The 25,583-nt window shown below is 38.4% G+C and overlaps 1 protein-coding gene across 6 annotated transcripts in view; it reads left to right on the forward strand.

Annotated features, from left to right (window-relative positions):
• Window positions 1-1,727: 1,727 nt before the first annotated feature.
• jakmip1 (janus kinase and microtubule interacting protein 1) overlaps window positions 1,728-25,583 on the forward strand; it is a 25,814-nt gene continuing 1,958 nt past the window's right edge. Inside the window, exons 1-16 of one of the 6 annotated variants that reach the window (XM_026940701.3) lie at window positions 1,729-1,917; window positions 8,171-8,468; window positions 10,647-11,132; window positions 11,588-11,767; window positions 11,955-12,068; window positions 13,556-13,702; window positions 13,801-13,950; window positions 15,707-15,766; window positions 17,363-17,491; window positions 18,757-18,882; window positions 19,568-19,651; window positions 20,427-20,489; window positions 20,615-20,713; window positions 23,354-23,488; window positions 23,703-23,756; window positions 23,841-23,906. In XM_026940701.3, the coding sequence (XP_026796502.1) occupies window positions 8,325-8,468; window positions 10,647-11,132; window positions 11,588-11,767; window positions 11,955-12,068; window positions 13,556-13,702; window positions 13,801-13,950; window positions 15,707-15,766; window positions 17,363-17,491; window positions 18,757-18,882; window positions 19,568-19,651; window positions 20,427-20,489; window positions 20,615-20,713; window positions 23,354-23,488; window positions 23,703-23,756; window positions 23,841-23,906 (2,037 nt within the window). In that variant the 5' untranslated portion in view covers window positions 1,729-1,917; window positions 8,171-8,324. Of the gene's footprint in view, window positions 1,918-1,983; window positions 2,515-5,828; window positions 6,381-8,170; window positions 8,469-10,646; window positions 11,133-11,587; window positions 11,768-11,954; window positions 12,069-13,555; window positions 13,703-13,800; window positions 13,951-15,706; window positions 15,767-17,362; window positions 17,492-18,756; window positions 18,883-19,567; window positions 19,652-20,426; window positions 20,490-20,614; window positions 20,714-23,353; window positions 23,489-23,702; window positions 23,907-25,583 lie in introns of those variants that run through there. The other 5 variants (XM_026940702.3, XM_053235689.1, XM_053235692.1 and 2 more) reach the window with 5 other exon arrangements.

Consider the following 25,583-nt stretch of genomic DNA (forward strand, 5'->3'; position numbering starts at 1 on the left):
ATGGTGTAATGTCATGGTATTACCATGGTAACTGTATGAATAAGATTAACTCTTCACTGTTGAGATTAGTGTAGTGTGGGATAATTTAGTAGGACATACTGCCACTAAATGTGACTTGTCTTCAATTTTTTTTTTACGTAAGCTAGAGCATTGGCTCTCCTTTACTCAGTCATTCCACTCATAAATGTATTTGAGCCAACAAATTGTCTTGCCCCACCCTGCAGGCAGTCTTTCAGTCCATGTGTTTGCTCAAGCTAATGCATTATTTAGTCTCAAAACCACTCTGTTACTGGCTGGGTTTACCATTACGACAGAGAGAGAGAGAGAGAGAGAGAGAGAAATGGAAGAAGGGAATGATTACGTCTTAAGCTCATTTGACGCTTAATTGTAACAGGGTTTAACTGAACAGAAGGTCCATTCTAAGGTGCATACATACACACACACACACGCGCACACACACTTGTCACAGGCTTACCGGCTTTGTTGAGTTACTCAAGATTTTAGGTAATATGTTTAAGAATAGTGAAAAGAAATAGTGCTTCAAGGCTTATTCATGTTCTTATGTAATGGAAAAAACAAGGAAATTATGAGTGAATGAGTGTGTGTATGATGAGAGCTACTATTCTATGTCTAGCTTTTATGTCTGGTGATAGCGAGGATGTGGGGTGTGTGTGTGCTTAGCCAGTTGTATCCTACATGTGGTGCTAATAAACCATGCTGTAATGTCTGTGTTCAGCTTCACTCAGACATATGGTTACACCAGGGGAGTCGTAGTGCGCGTGTGTGTGTGCGTGTGTGTGTGTGTGTGTGTGGCATGGATAAAAGAATCTGGGTCATAGTCATAGTACTTCAGTAGTATTTCTGAGGCTGATTTTCCAGATTAATGAAGTCTCTCTCACTCTCTCTCTCTCTCTCTCTCTGCCTCCCTCCCTATCTTAAGGTGACTGATCACGTGAACGCTACTGCGTCACAGTGGTGTGTCCAGGTTTTGAGACATGTGGTGGTTAAGGTCACAATAAAGACTGGCACCATGTAAATATGTGTAGGACCTGGGAAGGGTGAATTTGCAGAACATATGATATCTTCCTTGTTGTAAAATGGATCGCCATGTAATTTATTCGTCTTCAGTGACCACATTATTCTGGTCAGGGACATGATGAATCCAGAGCCTGTCCTGGGAACACTGGACATGAGGCAGGAATACACCCTGGAGGAGATACACACAAACACACACACACTTAGAGATAATTTAGAGTCACCAAGTCACCTGCTGGCATGTTTGTGGGAGGAAACCAGAGAACATGGAGGAATCCCAAACTGATACAGGACAACATCCGACATTCCACACAGATACTGTAGTTCAGGAATGAACCAGGGATCTTGGAGCTGTAAGGTAGCAGGGCTACCCACTTGCCACCCAGTGCCTAAATACATATGTGGTCAAAATACTTACTACACTCCCATTTAAATTCAGCATGGGCTAACTGAGGCAGTTTGGGGTGACATCTTTCAAGGGTGGCAGAGACCATGCTGTGCTGCACATGTGGTCCATTCATGCTCTCACTGCAGTGTTGCTTTCTCTTCATTCAGCACGCAGTGGTCCTGGTCGCGCTTGTCTCTGTTGCTCCCCGGTTTATGCAGGAAAGGTTCCCGGTTTGGATGACGTCGTTGACGGTGGGCGGGGAAAAGCGTTCTCGTGCCCGGCGAGCGAAGCAGCCCGGTGTGTATTATCTCCTCTTGCATGTGTGTTCGGATATATCCGGCCTGCAGTGAAAGACATCTTCGTAAAGATCACCACACACCGCCAGCCTGCACTGATCATCACCGGCAAACCTGCGCGCGGTGAGGTCGGCTTGCTTGTCTCATCAGCGCGAGACACACCGGCCTAAGTGGACAGCGCGCGACAACCGGTCTAAGGTATCTCGCTTTGCAAATTAGTGCTAAGGTGACTATTCAGTTCGGTTGGCGTTTGGGACGCAGCCGAGGTTCATTAATAGCATCTGCACCGCGTCCAAGTTCCGTTGGCCGCGTGCGCGAGATGCGGTTATTTGTAATAATAATGACAACAAATATATATTATTAATATTATTATAAGGCAGACGTCATGATGTCCTCGCGCCCAAGTTATTGCATGTTATTGCGAGTGCAACGTTTTTTTTTTCCTGAAATTGTAATAACCGGGCGTGCCTCATACACTGCTGTATCGATTCTGCTGCTCTAAGCTCGCGCTTTTGCACTGTTGCCAGATTGGGCGTTTTCCCTCCACACTAGGCAATTTTTTGACCACATAGATTTGGAAAAAAAAAAAGAAGGTTCTCTTTGTTAGAGATCATTTACTGTAGACATAATTTCCCTAATTGATAATATAATAGAAATCATGATTTTGACCCAATCTGGCATCCCTGCCTATCGCCTCTGCTCGATTTCACCCTCAATTTCAGCAGAATTTTCCTCGACAAGGCCGCTGCATCTTTCAGTGTGGAGCATCAGCTGATGTACTGAGCTTCCAGTACTGTAAGTGTCTGCTTTGCAAGCTGCACTCTTCCCAGCTGCAGTGATCCAGGCTATATAACGAATCACCATCTTTCTTATGAGCTTTCATCTGACACCTCCCTACTGCGTTCAGGCCCTATTTGATTAGTTTAGGATTCCTGAGTCTCGTGTTCCGTGCATTTCAGGACAAATAGTGGTCTGGAGTGGTTTGAGAGCCTAGGATGTTCTGTAGGAATAGCTGTGGGGTGTGGTTCTGCTTCTCTCTGCTTGTGTTTCGATCTTCATTACTGCACCTGATCCAGTTCATGCAGGGCTTGATATTGAGTTGATGATGATCATCATCATCAGCTGTATTGGAATAGATAAAAACTGCCAGGTCTGGAGTTAAGAACAGCCTGGAAGAAGAATAGTGATATGTCATTGAGGTTCCCAATCAAGGTTTTTTTCCCTGTTCTAACTGCAGTGGGCAGCTTTACAACCTCACAGCCCCAGGGTCAATGGTTCGATCCTGAGCTCGAGTTTAGTGTCTATATGGAGCTTTGTATGTTTACCCGTGTCTGTGCAGGAGTCTCTGGATTCCTCCTACCTCCCAAAAACATGCATGTAGGTGGTTTGTTTACACTAAAATGACCATAAGTGAGAATGAGTGTTGAATGTGTGTGCATGGTGCCCTGTGGTGGACGGGCATGCCATCCAGGGTGTATTTCAACCTGGGATAGACACTGCATCCAACGTGACCCTGACCGGGAAAAAGCAGTTTGTGAAGATGAATGAATGAATGAACTCCAAAACACATCTAGCCAGGTAATCCAGACTGTAGAATGCTAATAAACTGAATCATTGTGGATCAAAGGTTATGCTGCAAGTTTCTAGGGACTAGGATCGGGAACCTCTGGATAACAATACTAGATGGATTGTACTTTTACACTGTAGCATATCTCATAAGTTCCAGCTCATTATTCTTGCCTTTTGATCCAAGCGTGCTATTTATTTGGACATGCACTGCATTGTTTATGCTGCTTTTTTGGTTTGTTCAGCCAGTCTGTCCTGGTTTGCAATTGTGGATCATAAGGCCTTTCAAATTAGTGCATTTATTATTTATTATTAATACATAATTACATTATATACATTATTATTATTTATCATTATATTGAAATATCTCTTGGCACCTGATTCCACACAAGAACTGTGTACTGGTCAGTGCTGAACTATCCTTTACTGTGCCTATTGTCCTGTTTAGTAAATGTGGAACTGTCTTGCATAGTAGTCTCATGTAGCTCTGTGTTGTTTTTATGTAGCACCATGGTCCTGGAGGAACATTGTTTCGTTTCACTATGTACTATACCAGCTGTATATGGTTGAAATGACAATAACAAAGGCCATGAACTTGAACTATTGTTGATGATCTGGGACAGTGCTTCCTTTCATACAGAGATGACTACACTTAGGTGGACAAAGAATGCTGCCTAAATTAAATACCGGGTCAGAGATCTTATTATTTTCTTAAACATATATGTTATGCCTACACTCAGAATCTGTACATGTAGTATGTGTGTGCTTGTTTAGCCCTCACAATGTACAGTATGTGAATCGAGAGCCTATTTGTACATGATACGTTTTTAAAAACATGGACTTTATTTCAGAATTTATATTTGGAGGCAGTGTGCTAATTGGAATGTGTTTGGACATGTTACTTGGAAATGTATTTAGGTCCTCATGAGGACAGTGAAAAATAACACGGACCGAGCAGCAAGACTTTATGAGGTGAAGCCAATCATATCACAGGTCTCTTGTGTGATGGATATCGAGGAAGATCATGCAGGTGCAAATATTCTGCTCACAACACAAAAAACACATTCTCTGCGTAGATCTCTGCCAAGTCATTTTGACATTGAATATATGAAATATATGAATATAGTTCACTGTTTATTGTTGATAATAAATCACACTTCATGTGCAGTATCTTACGGAGCTGCTTCAGAGGTCTTTAAGTTGCGTGTTTATAGTTTATATATATATATATATATATATATATATATATATATATATATTATATATACACACACACTTTATAACATAATGCAAAATATATATATATATATATAATATTTTTTTTAGACTGATGGTACTCTTAGTCCCTGACCTAGTGAACTAACATGTGGGTGTGTTTTTTGATGAAGACTACAAAGCTCAGGATAAGGGCATCTGCTAAATGCTATAGATGTAAATGAAGAATGATAAATGCTTGATTCTGGTTGGTCATAAGGTGTTGATTAATCTTCTATAACAGCAGCTCTGACAATAGGTCCAGCTGTTATATTAAGATTTATATTAATGTGCACGTTCTAATACATTATCATTTTATGTAACGGCAGCTCATTCACAGGGATTTGTACGTGTGTGTGTATAGGCATTGATATGGTGAGGTTTTCTGTGAGGACACGTTTATTTAACATTTTTGGAATGAGTCTCAAGTAACAGTCAGAGGTAAAGCTGTAACTTTACATTTTTTGAAAATCTTCAGGACAGACGGCTTTGCAGTTTCTCTGGGAACATGGGAAGCTGCATTTTTTGGTTTTATAACTTCAAGAGGAAAAAAGCTCATAAGTAAGTTATAACAGGAACGTGTATCAGGGATGTTTCAATACCATAAATCTAACTATAAATGGTTAAAAAGTACAACATTGTTCTTTAATTAATTAAAAATGTAATTGATGGTTGTGGTATAAGTGGAATAAAACACTTAGAGAAATGCTGTTATTGGACATTCAGGATGATAACAGTAACACGGCTGCATGTCATGCTGCATCACGTTGCTCTGTTGTTCATTATTTTCCTATAACTGCACACTTTGCCATATTTTATTTCACACTTATTTCACAGCTGCAGTATGAAGGGATAATCAAGGTGTGGATCAAATAATGAAATATCCTATTTCTCTAGACGAGCACTAAAACTGAGTGAACAACGTGAAGTGAATAGAAGTCAATGGAGCATATTTAGAAATGAATACTTACTCTTAGATTAGATTGTACTGTGTCTGGAAGCCTCTAAGTCACATGATCATCAGGCTAGTAAGAGCGTAAACATTGTATATTACTGTAGGCATTCCTGACTATCACATAGATCTCATACCATATTTACGATGTTCTCAATGAACAGAGTGCACATATTTGAATAAACCTCATCATAGATAATGCATGTGCAAAGTTATGCAATATGAGAAAATATAATACGATGATACTTGAAAACGTTTCTGTGATACACAATATGTTTCTTTAACAGCTGCAAAATGAAATAATTTAACACTGAAAAGCAGGAAAATAAATATTAATAGTTTATTACAAACTTTTAACATCTAATCAGCTGCTTCAGTTCAGAGCTTGTGACTGTTTTTTAAAAATATAAAATGTTAGAAAAAAGGTAGCACAATACCAGCTATGTACTATGGCATAATTTAGCACAATATCAATATTTTACTGACGTACTTAAAGTAAAACACTGTATTTGTGTGTGAAACAGATAATTTCTCCTGAGTCACACATTTCACTCTATTGCTTCATTTTATTCAACTGCAGCCATTAAAGATAAAGTGCATATATGGGTTATATGACCACTTAAGATACCGGAGTTACTAAGTCTCAAAGGTCGGCAGGAGTGTTAAATTTAGTCGTGCAGTAGTATTGTCTCTCACACACACCCACACACTCCTACTACCCTGCTGCCTTGTAACTACCTGTCTGATAGGTTTTACGTGTGTCCTGAGGGTGGAGCTCACAAAATACTAGACAGCTGTTCACTTTGGGTTCATCAGTTGTGTATGTGTTGGTGTGTGTGTTTGAGAAGAAACAAGGGTGTGCGGATTATGGATTTCACTTACCATTCCAGTAAGGCTGCATTCAAATTCACCTGTTTTTTTTTTTTTTTTAAATTACAGTCAATTCATTTTTTAACAGTTATCTGTGCTTGCTTTGGATTTCTCACACATTTTCACATACATTCGTGCAGGAGAAAGTGATCAGGCTTTATTCACTCTCCTTTGCAAGGAGTCACATTAATCTCATTTGCATAAGCTCATTCAGTTGACTTGAATATCCTGGCTCTTTTGAAACTCTGAATTTTTATTTTTTTTTTACCAGTGTGTACATATGAGTGTGTTTGTGTGCCACATGTAACTGGTAGTTTTATCCCAATAAATATTCAAAGACTTCTTAATGGCACTAAACTTTATTTGACATCCTGCGAGCAAATGTGTGCGTTTAATCTACCGCTCGGTCTTTGACTTTAATAGCGTTCTGTGGTTTTGTTCTTGTTTCTTTGAAACCTTTGGAAAAATGCGGTGGGTCTGTGCACCACACTTCCTGCAAAATAAAACTCTGTAGTTCCTTTTAACAGTTATGTAGCAGTTCCTTTTAAGACTGATGCTAATCCTTTTCACTAAACATGCTCTTCGTGCTATAGTACTACTTCTTCTACAGAAAAGTCTCTCTCACTATGATATTCCACTGGTCATTTCCTTGAAGTCTATTTGCGGGTATAAGCAGTTCAGTGTGCTGGAAAACTAGCATGCATTTTGAATGGTGAGATTTTGGACACAATCTCCACTAGATGGAGTGACTAGACCATCATTGAATTACCAGAAAAAAAAAATCTGTCTGAAATGCCAGCCCAGGCTGTAAGCTGAAAATCTGCAAATATTGTAGGACAATAGAATGTTACATTATTGTAGCAGTAAGATAAAGGAAAGACAAAGATAATTTCATAAGGTGTTAATCCACAATAAATGTTACAGTTTGACACAAAAAACAAGGAGACTGAATGTAAATGGTTTGAATGAACATAAAGACATGGTGCTAGAAACAACTTTTGGATAATTGTTCCCCTTCATAAAAATGAGCCAAAATGAATAAGACATGAAATGAATGATCTGTAGCTTTAGGTTTATTTACATTTTAATCTTAAAATATATTAATTAATCTTAAGTAGTTTGCAGTGATATTTGGTGAAGCCTCCCTCTAGAGAGAATAAGAGCACTTTGCAATTCAGACCTCATTTTTCAGAAGGGTTTAAATCTGGACAAGTCATTGATTTTATGTTTCCTCAACCATCATTCTGTCTCTCAATAGCCAAGCCTTAACCTCCTGGCAGAAGGGCAACAATGTTTTTTGACCAGTGTTTTTTTGTGCAACAAGCTGGAAACTATGCTGTTTACTATAGTCTCAGCATTCAATACTCAGTGTCTGACTTGCAAAGCTACACTGTAGGGGACCTAAATAGCAAGCTAGTGTTAGCTTAAACAATTCATTACATATCAAAGCAGCCTATCCTATTCTGAAACTGTTGTTTGGGAACTTATTTGCCTCCCTGGCCATCAAATATGTTCATCTTCAAAGACGGAGAGCATTTTTAATACATTTTCCCTCTTATTAATATATATTTTGTTAGTAAGTCATCTCATTCCAAATTTTTTGAGTGGAAAAGCAGATACATTGTGTGTAATGCTTTGGGTGCCAATAATTATGGAGTTGACTGCATGTACACCGAATATCTGCACACACACAAACAGTTCTTTCTCTCGGGTGGGTCTGGTTATTTTCGTATTATTAGAGGACACTCTCAGACTGGACAGCCCTGATTTCTGCTTACACTCACAAGTTCTGTCTATCTTTATTTTCAGGCTGAAAGGCACCTCTGCTCAGCCTGATGATGATGAAAAAGGGGATGATGACGGTAGTCTGGTCCATCCCCATAGGCACCAGTAGTTTTGTGTGAGGGGAGAAGACGCCTGGAATCAGACTAGAGGACCACTAGAGAGTCGAGGAGTGGAGAGGATGTCTGCAAGTACGCCTAATTCAGCCCCACCCCCTAAAAAGAGCCGGGGGAAACAGGAGACAGAGACTCTACAGGCAGCCAATGAGGAGCTCAAGGCCAAACTAAGTGATGTACAAAATGAGCTGCAGCAGGAGAGGGCAAAGGTAGGTTCATTAGTTACAGTCTTCTTGAGTCTGTAATTCTTCAGTATTACATTTTTAAAAATGTTTAACGTCCAATCTTGAGTTTTTCTGTATTGACTTGGAATTATCTTGAATATATTGGCATTTGTACTCAATCTTGAGTATTAGTCTCACTAAATATGGTCTTGAGTTCCTAAAAATGTCTTTTCTTTTTGCATGCACAACTTTACAAAAGTGCATGAATGAAGCCAACTAGTTGAAGTAAAAGCTTGGCCTTAACAGGGGTTTGATGGTTTTCAGTCTTCATCTTGAATCAGTCTCACTTTCAATTGGATCTTGACTTGCCCCCCCCCCCTAAAGACTCGATCTCGGCTAGTCCTGGTATTGTGGTGATCTTGATTACAGCACTCGTTTAATGCATAGAGGCGTGTGTTGTGTCAATATGTTTATGACTCAATTAACTCAATTATCCATGAGCTCACAACAATTACCAAAAAAGTACAAACGACTAACATGTTAACAGGATGCTCAGATATATTATAATTTAACAGGAGCCAAAAACAGATGAATTGATGTGATTTGTAAAAAAAAAAAAAAAAAGCACACTTGGATAAGTATCAGCTGAGTAATATTCTAAATTAAAAGGTTGGTAAATATGGCTGTTTGCATTAAGTATTATTGCCAGATTCATGCCAGAGTTAATCCCTTTTTATGGCATACCCCATGGCTGGAGTTGATGGTTTTCCTTCTCTAACACACATATTAAGCCTGGTAATGAACTGAACTAAGAACTGCTGCTCCAAAACCATGTGGTTTACAAAAAGCTTAAAATTACTGAACAACACTTGGAGATTATAATGCTCACTCTTTCTCACACTTGTTTGCATTTTCAGAAAGCTAATTTATATATAAGGTCAGTAAGTGCATGTATTTATTATATCTGTCTCATTTAGTCAAATAATGAGTTCTGGAGATGGATGGAAACTAGTGTGATAATCATAATTATACCATAGTGCTGTTGAATTCTCCAATCCGATTGGCTGGAAGATTCATTTTCTATAACAGCAGCTCTGACAGTAGTGCCAGCTGTAAGACAAATCATTGGATTTATATTAATGCTCTTGTTCTAATATGTTATTGTTTGTATAGTCACAGCTAATTCACAGGGTAGACACTCCACATAACCTAAGCTTAATAATACGTGGATTAATAATTTTATTTAACAAAGAAAAAAAACTCTAATTGTTGATATGTTGAATTTTCCTATGAGGAGATTTATGGAAGGAGTCTCCAGTGTCAGCACTTTATAACAGTTATAGGTAAAGCTGTTCCTTTAAGTTTACCACAGAAGAAAGTGTTCAGGACAAAGGAATAGTTTCTTGGTAACAAGCTGCATTTTTTCTGACTTGTTAACTAATTGTTTATAGGTGCTCTAATGTAAGTGATAACAAAAACTAAATGTAACCATAGATGGATAAGAAAAATGATCTTCTTTCATGAATGAAAAAATGTAACAGTTTGCAAATCGCTGAGGTACAAGACAAATAAAACACTCTTTGACATGCTTTTATTGGGAAATAATCAACTATGGGGTAGAAACAGTAACTCTGCCACATTACACCATCCTGTCTTTGATTATTTTCCTATAACAGCATGCCTGCTGTGTTTTATTCCTTACATAACATATTATGTATTAGGGGAGATAATTGTCATCTATTTTTCTTTCAGTAAGCACTTCTCCTCCACATACAACAGTCAATTTTAACCAAGTCTCCACCTAGGAGTCTGGTTCATGCGACTAGCTCTTTTGTAAGAACATGAATATACGCACTACGTTTAACAAGACTAGTCCTCTTTGGTGGTCTAATGTGTTTTCACCAAATGTTAATGAGGGTTAATGCTAGTTGACATTGGTTTTTATTAACTTGTAGGCAGTGTTAGTTAACCCTTTTTTAGCAACATTAGCATGTTTAGGGGTAAAATAGTCCTTTTATCCCCCGTCACTGTCCTGCCCTATGTTGTTCATTAGCTGTTCTCATAAATTTTATAAAATTAGGAAATGGCATTATGTATTAAGCAGATAAAACAGTGTTAAAAAGGGCCTATTAATTTTAAGGGTTACCTTTTGTGGCCTTTTTTTGGAATTCTGTTAAACAGTTTCACACATATTCATACACCCCTCTTACTCCCCCTGTGTAGGTGTGTAAGCTGCGTGAGCGGCTGCAGGAGCTGCGGGCGCAGCGGGAGGCTGAGCAGCACAGGCATGCAGTTGCGCAGACCGAGCTGCGGGTGAAGCTACGAGAGGAGAAACAGCGTGAGGTAGCAGCTATGCGTGACTCTCTGAGCCGGCAGCATGAGGCTGAGTTAGCCCGTGCTGCCCGCTTGCGCCACTCTGAACTTGGGCGTCTGCAGAGCCTGGTGAATGTGCTGCGTAATGGCAACGGTGCCGCCGAGTTGAGGGAGGAGGCACGCGAGGAGGCGCGCAGGATGTATGAGGCCGAGAGACTTAAACTGACACAGGAGCTGCAAGAGGCCAAGGCAGCACGCAGACAGGCTGAGGAAGCGCTGACCAACGCTGTGCAGGCTGATAAAGCCAAAGCATCTGATCTCAGAGCAGCACATCAGGCCCATCAGGAGGAGATCCAGAGGATCAAACGTGACAGCGAGAAGGAAGTCCGCAGACTGGTGAGCCGTGAAATGAAGGATGGATAATGGGTTAAAAGGAAAATGTTGAAGTGTGAAAGTAAGAATATAACCCCTGATGAATTTGAAAAGTAACTACTAAAAGAATGGTTCAGGAATAAAAGCTCATTTTCCTAATTTTCCCCTTACTAGAGGTTTAGTTGATCAGCCTAGACATTTGTAGAATCCTGGTCCTTGAAAAAAATTACAAGGCACGAGAGTCACTGAAAACTCAATTACTGTATGTTAACAGATTGCATATATTCAAATTAATTTTAAGATAATAGTGCACTGGCATTATAACCTGTTGTTCATGCACAATATGTAAAGAATAGAACCTTAAAACTATTTATTCTAGAGGACTTCTACATGGTCAGATTCATACCTTCATATTACATGCATATTTGGTGTGTGTGTACATGCCCATGCATATTGGTGTGTGTGTGTGTGTGTGTTAGATGGAGGAGCTGCGGGGGAGGGATCGTGTTGTACAGACTTTGGAAAAGGAGCTGGGTGTGCAAGCAGGTCAGACTCAGCGCCTACTGCTGCAGAAAGAGGAGGCCGAGCGGCACCATGGTAGCCCAAAGAGAGAGGTGGCTCCTGCCCTTGGAGACAACACAGACTCCGTCATTAACCAGGTTACACACAAACACACAAACGCACACCTGTATAGAACGAGTTGTTCTGTAACTAAAATGGCAGGATTTTTTGATGTTTTGAAGTATGATTTCTGGCTAAGCTTTCTCTGCTATATGTGTGGGTGTATGTATTATCTGTGGATATGTGTGTGTTTGTGTTAATGTGTGTGTTTGTGGATGTGTGTAGGAAGTAGATGAGAGGGACACTCGCAGATTCCAGCTTAAGATCGCTGAGCTGCAGGCTGTCATCAGGAAACTGGAGGACAGAAACACACTGCTGTCAGATGAGAGGACTGAACTGGTACATATACACAGATTGTTCACGTGCACGCTTATACACACACACACACACACATACACTAGGGCTAGTGCAATCATTAACATTGCATTTACACTTTTATTACTTAGAAGTTTTAGTATTTTATTTCACTTAAATATTAATGAGCCTATAATTTTTTATTGCCTGAGAGGGTAAATTAGCCACAGTACTACACTATGTTTTCATATTGCATAAACCAGGGAAGTTGTTTCGCTTACCTAATCCAAAAAAATCATGAGGGAGTATAATATTTCATTAACATTTTTATATTTTTATTGATTTACCCACAGTACTGTTTTGTGGTGCCTCTGATTTATATAGGGAACAAAACACAACAGGGCATGCTGCTATCAGAAAATAATCAATGACAGAGTACAATCCTAGGGCCGTTACTACTCCGAAGTTGATTATTTTCCTATAGCAGCATGATCAAATAATCACGTCAGACTTTTTATCCATTTATAATAACATTTGAGGAATTTGAGGAACATCTATGAAACAACTTATTGAGTAATCTTCTCACTTTTCGTGACGTTAATAAGATAAAACTGTAACCTATAGACATTTCCATTGTGGAAGACTTTATCTCAAAGCATTGACACTGGAGACTCATTCCAAATAAGCATCTCCTCACAGAAAACTTCAACATATCAACATGCTTTTAAATCTGTTTATTATTAGACTTGGTTTAGGTGGAGACTCCGCCCTACATCTCCCTGTGAATTAGCCGTTACTATAGAAATGATAACGTATTAGAACGACAACATTAAAAAATATATAAACAGTATAAACCTGTGATTTGCCTTACAGCTGCCATTATTGTCTGAGCAATCAGATTCTCTCTCAGAGAGAGTTGAACAGCACTGTGATATGATTAGATTTACCATTTCTTGAACATATACTCAATAGATGATACTTGAGAATCAGGCACAGAAAACGAGTGACTGACAAAAACCTGTTACAAACAAATACCTACTTGTTTTATATGCAATATTACTTTTTGGGCCTTTTTTAAGATAAATAGGTAGATAACTTTATTCATTCCAAGGGGAAATTAACATATTATAGCAGCACAGAGAGCTAGAAGTATAAGCACAGAGAGTTAGAAGTATTAATTAATAATTAATAATAACAAAAGAATTAATAAGCATTTTAAAGCATTTAAAAATGTGGTATAAAGGATGCCATAAATGACGTATTTATTTAGGGCTCTTCTCCTCCATCAGGTGAAAGTTTAAGTAACACGTGTTTGACGCACACTAGTTGACTACAACATACGACATGGGAATCTGTTATTGTTATCAAAATGTAAATAGTTTTCAAACAGTGAAATTCATTTCCTAATGCACAGACATGTATGTGACCTCACAATGTTCCTTAAGTGCTTGACTCCTACTGGATGATGAGAGTGATCAAGGCTGACGAAGAATGTAACAGTCTTTCTGTCCCACCTGCTCTCCCTCTCTCAGTTAAAGCGTGTTCGGGAGACAGATGGACAAATGAAACCACTGTTAGAGAAGAACAGACGGATAAGTAAAAAGAATGAAGAGCTCCTGCAGACCCTGCAGCGCATGGAGGACAAACTAAAATCCCTTAGCCGTGAGAACGCTGAATTAGTAGGTGACAAACACACAAGCACACACACACACATTTACACATTACTTATTTACACATGGGCACACTTCAAACCACTGCTTCTGTTGGATTTTCTCAGAAGGAGAAGACAATCTTGGACTCCCAGCAAGCAGTGCTGAAGAGGACCAGCTCTCTGACAGACCTAAGCCACGCCCACGAGGAGCAGGAGGTGGAATTTCTGCGGCTGCAAGTCAGTGAACAGCGCAATGTCATTGAGGAGCTCACTCAGGTCTACTACTATTACTACTACTACTACTACTACTGCTACCACACACATAGTAGAGATGTGTGTGAGTCATTTGAAAGTACTTGAATTTTGCCTGAATGACTCATTATTTGTGGAGTGTTTTTGATCTAATTTAATGAACACCAGACATTATCTCATACAACATGTAGAGGTCACTACTAGGTCATCGTGGTGTGTGTGTATCTGTGTGTCTGAGTGTGTGTGTCCGTTAATTGGTCTCACACTGTGATTATTACTGTGCAGTAATCAGCGTTGTTTGTTAATTAGGATGCTTACCTGATTATCAAGGCCTACTTAAGGATTTCACTACAACTCCCCTCTCCTTTATTTTGTCTGTTCGTCGTCACAGTCCGCAGCTACATTTTTAGCCAAAAATTCTACGCATATATTGTGACTTCATTGTAAGAAATGCACATATTACTATAAGAACAAACACTTACCTCGGATCAGTGACAGCTGGTCATGATGTTAATACTATGAAACCATAATGAAATCATGAAATCAATTATGGTCATCATAGGCATAGGCAAGATAGGAACCATATGTTATTGCAGGTTTTGTTTTTTTTAAGTCTGTAATCATGCCATGTCTCTTCTGAATAGCAAGCATGGTAAAAAAGCAGAAAAGTTGGGTCTAGCATTAGCCAGCTCTTTCCTTCAGCCTCACAAAATGAATAGTTCTGTCGGCCCGTTGTGTAATTTTCACTTTGATTTGACAATAGGTCTCATTTTCGAGCAGGATACAAAGAGGTGTATTCGTTTGTAGGAGCAAGACATTTGCTTTTCATGAAAAGTTCTGAAAAACGTTTCTTATCCTGCTCGTGCACTTGATTGTAAATTTACGCATAAGAAGCCTGACTAGTGTAAACCTCAATTGCTCAGTTTGAACTGCAAATATAATTTTGCGATTTTTGCAAAACCTTATGATCCATTTTAGATCAGTGCATGGGAGTGTCGACTGAACACATGCTTCAGTAGAAGAGATTAGACATGAGGAAAATCAGTGTCATGAATTTGCTTACATTTAAATAGGGACCTAGAAATTGTGCAGAATCTTGAATATTAAACAGTCAAGATATCAAGTGTTTACTTTCTTTGTTTTAAATATTTCAAAATTCTAAAACCTTCTGTTTATTTCAAATTTTAAATGGAAAAAAAAAAAAGTCCCAGTTTTTCAGTGTGGTCTTTTCAGACTTTTGGACCCCCATCTATATATATATATATATATATATATATATATATATATATATATATATATATATATATACTATTTATCTATCTATCTCTCTCTCTCTCTCTCTCTATATATATATATATATATATATATATATATATATATATATATATATATATATATATATATGTATATGTATTTATATGTATAGTGTTAAGCATTGCAGTGTTAAGCTACAAGTTTTATTTATTTTTTTACATTATGAAACTAAAGAATCAAATGCCAATCATATAATGTGTTTTGGCTGATCGAGTGAATTCAGGACAAGTGAAACATTGTGTTAATTTGATTTTCCACATAACCATTTCTCTAAATAGGAACATCTTGTCTGACGTGTTTATTTAGGTCATGAATTGGAAATCACAACTCCATGGTGACATTTTTATTTTATGAGCTAGAAAATAATAACTGCTTAAGAGCTGATATTTAATGCATAATTATTAATACAGTCTTAATCTAAATTAATGAATTACTTCATAAAACTGATGTTTCTCTTTGGTTTCAGGAGCGGGATAGACTGATATTCAACAAAAAGAACAAGAGGAAAAATATCAAATTGCCAAAGGTGGGTAAATCTAATCATTCAGTGTGCCACACACACAGACACACACTCACTCCAGTACTGCATTATTGTGTCCAAGGAAGTTATGCTTGGATTAGAGTGCGGTTTGCGCTCTGTTGGGTGTATGTGTATGTTCAGCCACTCCATGCTCTGTCACTTAGCAACTGTCTCCTCCGAGGGATGTGTGTGTGTGTGTGTGTGTGTGTGTGTGTGTGTGTGGGAAAGGGAGATGATGAGAAAGAGAGAGGAAAGGAGAGGTGACGTTTACACTCTTAGGAACTCAGTGTCAAATTTTCCTCACTCTTTCTCTCCCTGTCTCCCTCACTCACAATCTTTCATTCTTTGTCATTCTTTCTTGGTAGACTCATTCTTTCTTTCTTGTTGGTTTAGTCAACTAAAATGATAAGGACAATCCATGCTGAGATATAATGTGAAAAACATTAACACCATACAAATGGGGAAAATAATAAATAATAATAATAAATAATAATAAATTTAAAGAAGAAAGAAAAGTATATTACTAAATAACAATCCTTATCCTAACCAGAGCTTGAGTATGGATGAATGTCAAGTTGGAAGCTGTATATGTGTTTGTGTGTGTGTGTGTGTGTGTGTGTGTGTGTGTGTGTTGGGGGAGGGGGGGGGGGGGGGGGGGGTAATCTGTGTGTGTGTGATGTTGGGTGGGGTTTGCTTGTTCATCCCTGCCTGTTGCTAAGGAGGTGGAGTCAGAGGACTGTAAACTCAAACATCAGACATCAACATCCCAATAAGCACATACACACACCACCAGCACATCTGAGTAGAGGAATACACTTCATTTTAAAAGAGACACGCAGGTGATGAAGGAGATCACTGCAAATATCAAGATGTTATGTTTCTTGGCTTGACTGGAATTTGGAATTAACTTTCGGGATAATCGGGAGTGACTGTTTATATCACCCTGGACTGAACACACAAACACACACACGAGTCATTATGCCTGATATTATCCTGCTGGTCCTTTACCTGTCGTCCTTCATCTGTCTGTGTGCACTGGTGTGCCTGTATTTCTCTGGCTGTCAGGAGATGACCTACAAACATGACGGTAAGAGTGCACAGTGCATCAGTTTCTCAGAGTCTCCAGAGAGAAGCGCTAGTTTTAGAGCATTTTGTGTGTGTGTGTGTATGTGTGTGTGTGTTGTTTGATTTTGTTCTGTGCTTGTTATCGAGTCTGACCTCTAGGCAATTTCTTTTTTATCGATTAAGAGCACCCCAGACAACAATATATAACACAATACAGGTTAGTTTCTAAGGTCTGGCTGTAATGTTATTAAAATAACATTCCTACAATGTTCTAAAAACATATTATGCAGTGTTGTTTTGCTTCCCATTGTTTCCCTGTAATACAGAAGCTAACACTGTGGAAACATTTGTGCTAATATTCCTACAATGTTGCAGCAGCGTAGTAAGAACCAGAAGGAAACTGACAATTCAGAAAACATTCAACCACCCAAAGATCGTTAACTGGAACCTGATGTCTGGGCTGCTCTGAGACCAGTTCTGCAATCTCCTCAATTACTTTACTAACTTCAACTGTTTCCGTCTTTCTCCCTCTCTCAGAGGCATGTTGTGGAGACATATTTTGGATTTGATGAGGAGTCCATAGATTCAGAAACATCGTCTCTGACATCATACAACACAGACCGCACAGACCACACCCCAGCCACCCCAGAGGAGGAGCTTGAGGAGGTAAGTAATCAAACCTGTGCTCGGTCGTGTATACCCCAGCTAAAGCATTCTATGCTACGCAAAGCCTAGATGTGTGTTGTTGCTGCTTCTGAATTCTTGCAAACAGGCAAAAAAGATGAAAAATCAGGTTTGGGTCAAAATTGTTCTGAAGTATTTCTGCCAGTAATATACTGTGACTCCTCTACTTTAAGAAAACATAAATATATTTCACCAAATCTAATCTAACATTGCCTTGTCTGTCTGCCTACAAAGATCAAGATAACTGTGTAAGGAGCCACTTTAACAAAAACAGTGGTAAATGCAGTCAGTCTGCCTAAAGGTGTCTAAAAACCTGCTAGGTAGGTGTACTTCTCTTACATAGCAAATGTGACGATTTGTCAATGGCTCGCTGTAACGAATGGACATAATGCTAATCGGTTCAGTTTTAATCAGATACTAGCTCTCAAAATGTCTTTGATGCTCCTGCACCACAGTCAGAATGAAACTTTTCACTTTTGGGGAGAATCAGAATTTGCTTGTGAATATAGAAATATTATTATACGTCAGTTCAGGAAAGTTTTCAAACTATATAAAGTAGAAAATGTTAAAATTTCACAATGTGAAGAGTTTCCAATGACTATCATTGAAGTACCAAATGTTCAAGGTTGTACATTTTGTACATCTGCTAAAAATAGGCACCAGTTGGACCAAGTCAAATTTCGACAATGCTACAGCCAGACGTGCCTGCGAGTCCAAGAGAGCAAAACTTCCTGGGTTTTTGGGGGGGGGAAGATGCCGTTATTCCGTCCCATGAATGACGAAGAGGGCAGATAGTGAAAGGGGAGAGCTAGCTAGTGGGTGGGGATTGGCAAAAATACCAAACTGGGAGAAAATGGGGGTAAAAATATTTTTTCAAAAAGTAAAAATAGTTTTTTTTCTTTTCGATATGAGCTGCTGATCATCCCAGCAATCCTAATGTTGTTTTTGTTCTGTCATATTTTCATCATTATTTGGTTGATATTAGAATCAATTTTGGTACGGTGTGTTTTTTTTTCTTGTAAATTTGTGTGGCAGCTTAAGAAAACCTTTGTTTGCTGGCTTTTTATCTACAGTCTCTTTTATCTTCTTTTCACATTTGAAAACCCTTTAGTCAGCAAGAACTCTGATAGCAATTTTTTTTTTTTTTTACATTTTTTAAAATTTAAATAAAATTTTTTTTTTACATCGTCCCATTTGTACAAATATACAGTATGTACATGATGTCTTTTTCCCCTGTGATTGGTCAGGCCTTCTCCAGAGAGGAGGCGGAGCTTCGTTTTCGGCAGCTGACACGAGAATACCAGGCACTTCAGCGAGCGTATGCTCTCCTCCAGGAGACCACAGGCCCTCTCGACCCTGAGAGACACTGCAGGGTATGATCTTATCACACAGATACACACATGCTCTGCATTGCACTGCCCACATGGCCACTCGTACCCAAGACAGTTGTGACCAGCATTCCCCATGTTGCACGCATAAGCATGTCTACTTTTATTTCGCTGTCTGTTTTCGTTCATTTGTTAGCAGGGATAAAACAAATCATCAAACATTCAGATAAAAAAATATTAAAACGTAGTACTGTTTTAGCCATCTTATGTTGCCACCCATCATATTGTACACAGCCTGATGGTTGTTGACATGGTGGATTGGAAGTGGATTCATTGGTATCATCAAATATCTAAGTGTTGCCTTATGAATCGAAATTGTATTGTGTGGAAGCCTGAGGTTTACATCCATTTTGATTACTGGTCACAAGAAACACTTCTTGAATTTTAAAAAAGTAATCATGAAAGCTACTGCCTATCCCTCTTTCAGAGAACAAGTTCCCATGTGTATGCATAATAGTTTCATTCAAATCTGAACAGTGCTTCAGCTGAAAATGTAATAGCAAGAGTTCAGTAGAGCAGCCAAAGTATCCCTGTTACTTTAAACAACACCTTTTAATAGCATCCTGTTTCACCACACGTTTAAGCTACTACACTCAAACCCAAATGAAGCTGTGTGTCTTCAGTCTGCCATAGGCTGGCTCTCTGATTGGCTATGTGCTCTGTCCGTCAGACACGGGAGCAGCTGCAGGCGGAGCTGAACGCCTGCCAGGCGAGGAACGCTGACTTGGAGAGGAGCCTGGCAGAAAAGGGGCAGGTAAAGAGAAAAAGGGACGGGGAGAAGAGGCATCTGGTTTCTGGCTCTGTTCTCATTAGCTTTGCTGCTTGTCTGTCTGGCAGCAGCGTTTGTGTGCTGGTGCCAGTCTGATTGACAGTCTGGCACACAATCATGTAATATTACATGCTCGGCAGCTCAGTCCTAATGCACGTATACCTTATCACTGAGGCCCAGAGAGAGTGGCTATTAATCATTATTTATTCTGTTTAATCTCATAATACCAACTTATAAACAATTACTGTAAATTGTTACAGATAAACAAAGTTAATTAGAGAAATAATTGGAGAAAACACCCGACTCCCACTGCGCTTGTGGTTTTTAGTTATCACATTATGCCACAGTGTATTTAAATCAGTTCTGTTGGGTTTAGGTGGTCAGTACACTGATCTACTTCTTACATGCATGATGCCCATTAGCCATCTAGTTTATACATGTCTATGTCTATGCTAATACAGGTTTGTGCATGCTTTCTGATTGGTTAGCTTGTGTTTCTGTTGTTTTTTTAAATTAGTATTATTTTGTTAAACATGGTGCTGGACTTTTGCATGCTTCATAATAAACTCTGGCCACTGCACTACCTTTAGCACTTACTTTCCACTTTCCACTGAGTGTGTATTTGTGCACTTATCTATGTCTGTTTTGGTGGTATATAAGCTCTGAATAGATATGTATGTCTGGTAATTTTGAAATATTCATGTTTCCTCATGAGCACAGGCGCATAGTGTGTGTTTGTGTGTATGTGTGTGTAATGCAGGACTCAAAATGGGTGGAGGAGAAGCAGAATCTCATTAGGATCAATCAGGAACTAAGAGAAAAGGTATTTCCTCTTCTAACATGCATATACATGTTCCATAGTAATACATGCAATAGAACTGTCTACCTTGTGTGTGTGTGTGTGTGTGTGTGTGTGTGTGTGCGTGTGTGTGCGTGTGTGTGAAATAGATAGAGTTACTGAAGCAGTCCGAGCTGTGTTTGCGCTCCGAGGTGAGAGACACACAAGACCAAAATGAGCTGCTGGAGTTCCGCATACTCGAACTGGAAGTAAGAGAACCCCATGTTCCCACGGCAACAACCAGGGGTGTCCGACCCCCACTACTGTCTGCATGAGCCAAACATGTAGATGGCTATACATGCATATGCACACACACTCTCATTCCCATGCACACACACACACACACACACACACACACTTGCACTGCATCATTTTTATGTTAAACATTCATCCCTGTCATTTTGTTATTCAGTTTAAATAATGTACATTTATTGTTTTCTTCAGTTGAATAGAAGGTGGAATAAAATTGATTTGAATCAAGCTCCTCACCATTTTTTGACTCCACTTCCCGCATGTTATTTTTGTGTGTTCTATATGCATGTGTGGTTGTGTTGCGTGGATATGTGCTTATGTGCATGCATTTGTCTATCCTAAAAGAAAAATAGAGTTTCATATATATATTTTTTAGACATCATCATTCTAAACACTTGATTCCTGAGTCACACATTGCTTTATTTTATTTTGTAAAAATACATTATTTTTGTAAGAATCATATTTTCATCTCTAAATTAGGCATGTGCCGGTATTACATTTTTGTATTATAATAATAACATAATAGAATATCATGTATATCTTTATATATGTCTATATAGATCTTATGGAATTATTATATAGTGAACAGAATTATGTGAGTGCCTTGTCCAAAATGGACACATAAACGTCCCTTTAAATTTCACCAAAATAATGAACACACACACTATATGGCCAAAGGTATGTGAGCCATCACATCCATATGTGCTTGTTGAACATCCCATTCCAAAATTGGCATTAATATGCTATATTGCTGTTATAACAGCCTCCACTCTTCTGGGAAGGCTTTCCACTAGATTTTGGAGCATTAGTGAGGTTGGGCGCTGATGTCAGGTGAGAAGGCCTGGTGTGCAGTCGGTGTTCCAATTCATGCCTAATGTTTTTCAGTGGGGTTGAGGTCAGGGTCCTGTGCAGACCACTTGAGTTCTTCTACTCCAACCTTGGCAAGCCATGTCTTCATGGACTTTTTGTGCACAAGGGCATTGTCATGCTGGATCATGTTTGGGCATCTTAGTTTCAGTGAAATCTTAATGCTACAGCATACAGATTTTGTGGCAACAGTTTGAGGAAGGCCCACGTACAAGTGTGATGGTCAGGTGTCTATATACTTTTGGCCATATAGTGTAAGATATCTCTGCGCTTCTGTATGCGAGAGACTTTATTTCAGGAGCATAGACACAGCCTAGACATGCTGCCTAACTATGCAGCCTCCTCAGGTGTAGTGACCATATTCAAAATTGTTCACAATTACAGTGTATGCCTATTACAGTTTATAGCCCCTATTACTCATTATCAGCACATGCCTGGTATCTTGTTTATTTTGTTTGTGCATGCCAGATATATTTGTGTATAAGATCTATTAAATGTGTCTGTTTAATTACAAGAATTCATAATTCCTGAGTTGTAGTCATTTTTAATTGCCAAGATAACAAAAACTAGTATAACTAGTAAATGTTTACTGGGCCAGTCTGAAGCAAAGAAATTGTGTAGTAAGAGTTACCAATTGTGCTACCAATTGTGTAGTAAGAGTTAACTATTTTTACTTTTTCTTATTAATTTATATATAACGGTTATAAAGATTCTATCATACATACAGGGTGTATATTATATATACAGGGTGTCTGAAAAGTCAGGAACCAATGGGAAAATGTTGAGCAAATGTGTCAATCCAAATATGCTGAGCAAAATCCATAAAAACATGATATACTGGATAAGAAAACGTGTAAAATGGAAGGGTGAACATGTAGAGCATATGTTTATGTGCTGTTATATTCTTATAGTATTATATTCCTGTTATACCACAGCATTTTTTAATTATTGAAGAATGCCAAACTTTATATCCATTTACAGTTACATTTAATGTTGTGAAGCATTCGTGAAACTTTAAATTAGTTCCTTTTATCAGCTATAAGCAGTCATTCTCTCACCAGTTTCTCTTTTTTCTCTTTTGAAATTAATAAGATAAAAAACTAAAACCAACTTGAAATGGTACAGAGGAACCACAAAGCCTACTATCCTGGAAATTTTCCCATGTTGGACAAGTCAAATTTACCTCTGACAGTTACAAAGTGCTGACACTGGAGACTCCTTCCAAATATGTTAACTCTCCTTCTGGAAAACCTCACCATTTTTTAATCTTTTTATATAGAACAACATTCATACAAGTCCATGTGAATGAGCTGATACTATAGAACTGATAAGTGATAACATCTTGGTAAGAGAGCATTAATATAAACCTGTGATTTGAATTAAAGCAAGCTGTACTGTCAGCTGCTGTTAATTGTAAAATTAATCAACACATTCTGACCAGTCAGATTTCAGATTACAAAAGCACTGTGGTATAATATGTTTATAATAGTTTATATGAGACTGGAGTAATATTACTAACACAAGTAAACAAATTATCATATATCATATTGTATATTACTTGCCTAATAACAAATTTAACAAATTATATATCAATAAATAAATTCTTGAATGTTTGAGTCCAGAGAGAATGTGATCATTCCAATATACCTGTAATGATGCGTGTAACCAGACTAGTAAATTAAAGAGTAAATGTCCATCATCTCTAGACCAGTTTTGTGTTTGACCACTAGGAGAGGGAGCGGCGCTCTCCTGCCTATAACTTGCACATCTCTGCCACGGAAAACAGCAGCAGCAGCCTGCAGCTCCACTGCCAACGGGAGGGTATCAAGGTGCACACACCTACATTCAGCTGCATACACATGCAGGCAGGTACACAGCCAAAGCAGCTGCTCTGGTGTTATGGATATGTTATATGTCATGAGGTGACACAGGCTGTTGTATATAGTAAGTAGTATAATCTGTTATTATATATAAGCTGTTGTATATAGTAACAGATTATACACAGTATAACAACAAGCCATGAACAACTTACTGTGCAGTTCAAAGCTGAGTGTGACGTTTTAATGTTCTGTTTTATAGGATGTCATTATCCCTGAACTCATGAAAAAGCTGGACATCCTGGGTGACAATGGGGTAAAACTGTTTGTCAGTTGTGTCACGGTTAATACACACTGCTGTAGTTCTCAAATCATTCTGTGTTTCCTCTTTTTCTCTCAGAACTTGCGGAATGAGGAGCAGGTCACTGTGATCCAGGCAAGCACTGTGCTGTCTCGCTGTGAGAAGGTATCACACCACTGATGCTGTGGCACCCTCTATCTGACATCTCTGGCCCTACACTATTATTTTAGCTACTTTTTACTAATTACCTACCAAACTGTGACTTATGTGACCCTTATAAACCTCAGGGTTTTAAAGTGTTTAAATTTAAATTTTGTAGCCAAAGTTGAACTTATAAATCATGTTTATATTAGAACTATTTTGGTACAAGAGTAACAGTGTGAAATAGAAGTGTCCGAAATGAGGGAGTGGCGAAACTTCATATGCTTTTGTCAGGAAATTGCACGTTTAGAGCCATCTCTACTCTCTGGGTAGGATGAATGGCCTTCCTGCCTTCACTGTTAAGAATTAATGTGCTCTTCCAAGCATGCTGAGCTTCTCTATTACATTGCAAGAGCAGCAGTGTGAAAAGATGCAGTGGCTGGGTTTACATGGGTCAGAGGTTATACTGCGTTCATGAGTGGGAACTGGAAAGTTTCCGACCTCTGTTTTCCATTTGAAAGGGCCTTTAACTTGTAATTCCCACTCTGAAAGTCTCAAGAGCTCCAGTTTCTTTGTAATATATTTTTAACATGGAAACACATGTAGTCTGGAGGAACAACTGGAAATAGTTTTAAGAAATTTGTGCTTCTCTTTGTGGTTGATTTGCTGTAAGCTTGTGCTCTTTTAAAATATGTGAAGCACTAATGAAACACATTTTCTTTTTTTTTCTATTTTCTCATTTTTTTTCTTTTTTTACATGACCTCCATCTCTTATTTGTACCCACATGCCCTTTTGTGTGGCAGCCTAGGAAAGCCCTTCACACTGAGAAGTTTTGAAATTTTCTACTATATGTAGTTCTATAAAATATCTTTCCCCTTTGCAAGTATTTCACTCTTATCAGGTAAGGTAAGGTTCAATCATTTAAACTCTGGTTAGCCCCAAAAGTGAAAAAGGAGAAAAAATCATTTAAATATTTTGCACTAATTGCATTGAAGAACACTCTACATTTACAACCTAATCTACTGATGGAAAAACCACATTATTGACAAAGCCTAAAGGATTATAAGTTTACAATGGGAAATTAGTTATAGCTTTGATTATCAGTATCATCCACAACAGTCTCTATCTCATCACCTGAAGTAAAAGTCACTAGTGGCATTTAAACACGAGCCTCATTATCATCATCTCTTCATTCAACTGAGCTCTGTCCGTGTTAACATTGGTGGGAAAATAATCGCTGAAGTCTGTATAGAATGTGTAAGCTCTCTTCTCTGTTTTGATAATGAGGTGATGAGAAAATCACACTTAGCTAGCAAGGTTTTAGACATCTTTAAGCAGACCAACCTTTTTTTACGACTGCAATTGTTAAACTGGCTTTGATTTTTTTATGTTCAGGTGACAAAGTATATTATGGCAAAATGGAAAAACTCAATTTTATTCAAAAGCCCAATTTTTTTTGTCACTTTTTCCAGAATTCAGCTACAGTGACAGCCGACTGCTTTTCTCCGTTTTCCTTCACACAAATATTGCTTATAGTGCTAATAACTGAGATGAAGATACTACAGTATTTGTATATACTGTATATTTTAAAATAACTTTTACAGTTGTGGTGCTGTAAAATCTAAAGAGACAGCCTGAGCCAATAACAGAGCAATTGCTAAGAAATGAAAAAGAACCTGAAGATTAAAACTAAGATGTGT

The sequence above is a fragment of the Pangasianodon hypophthalmus genome, chromosome 7 (genome assembly GCF_027358585.1).
Source record: "Pangasianodon hypophthalmus isolate fPanHyp1 chromosome 7, fPanHyp1.pri, whole genome shotgun sequence".
Lineage (NCBI taxonomy): Eukaryota > Metazoa > Chordata > Actinopteri > Siluriformes > Pangasiidae > Pangasianodon > Pangasianodon hypophthalmus.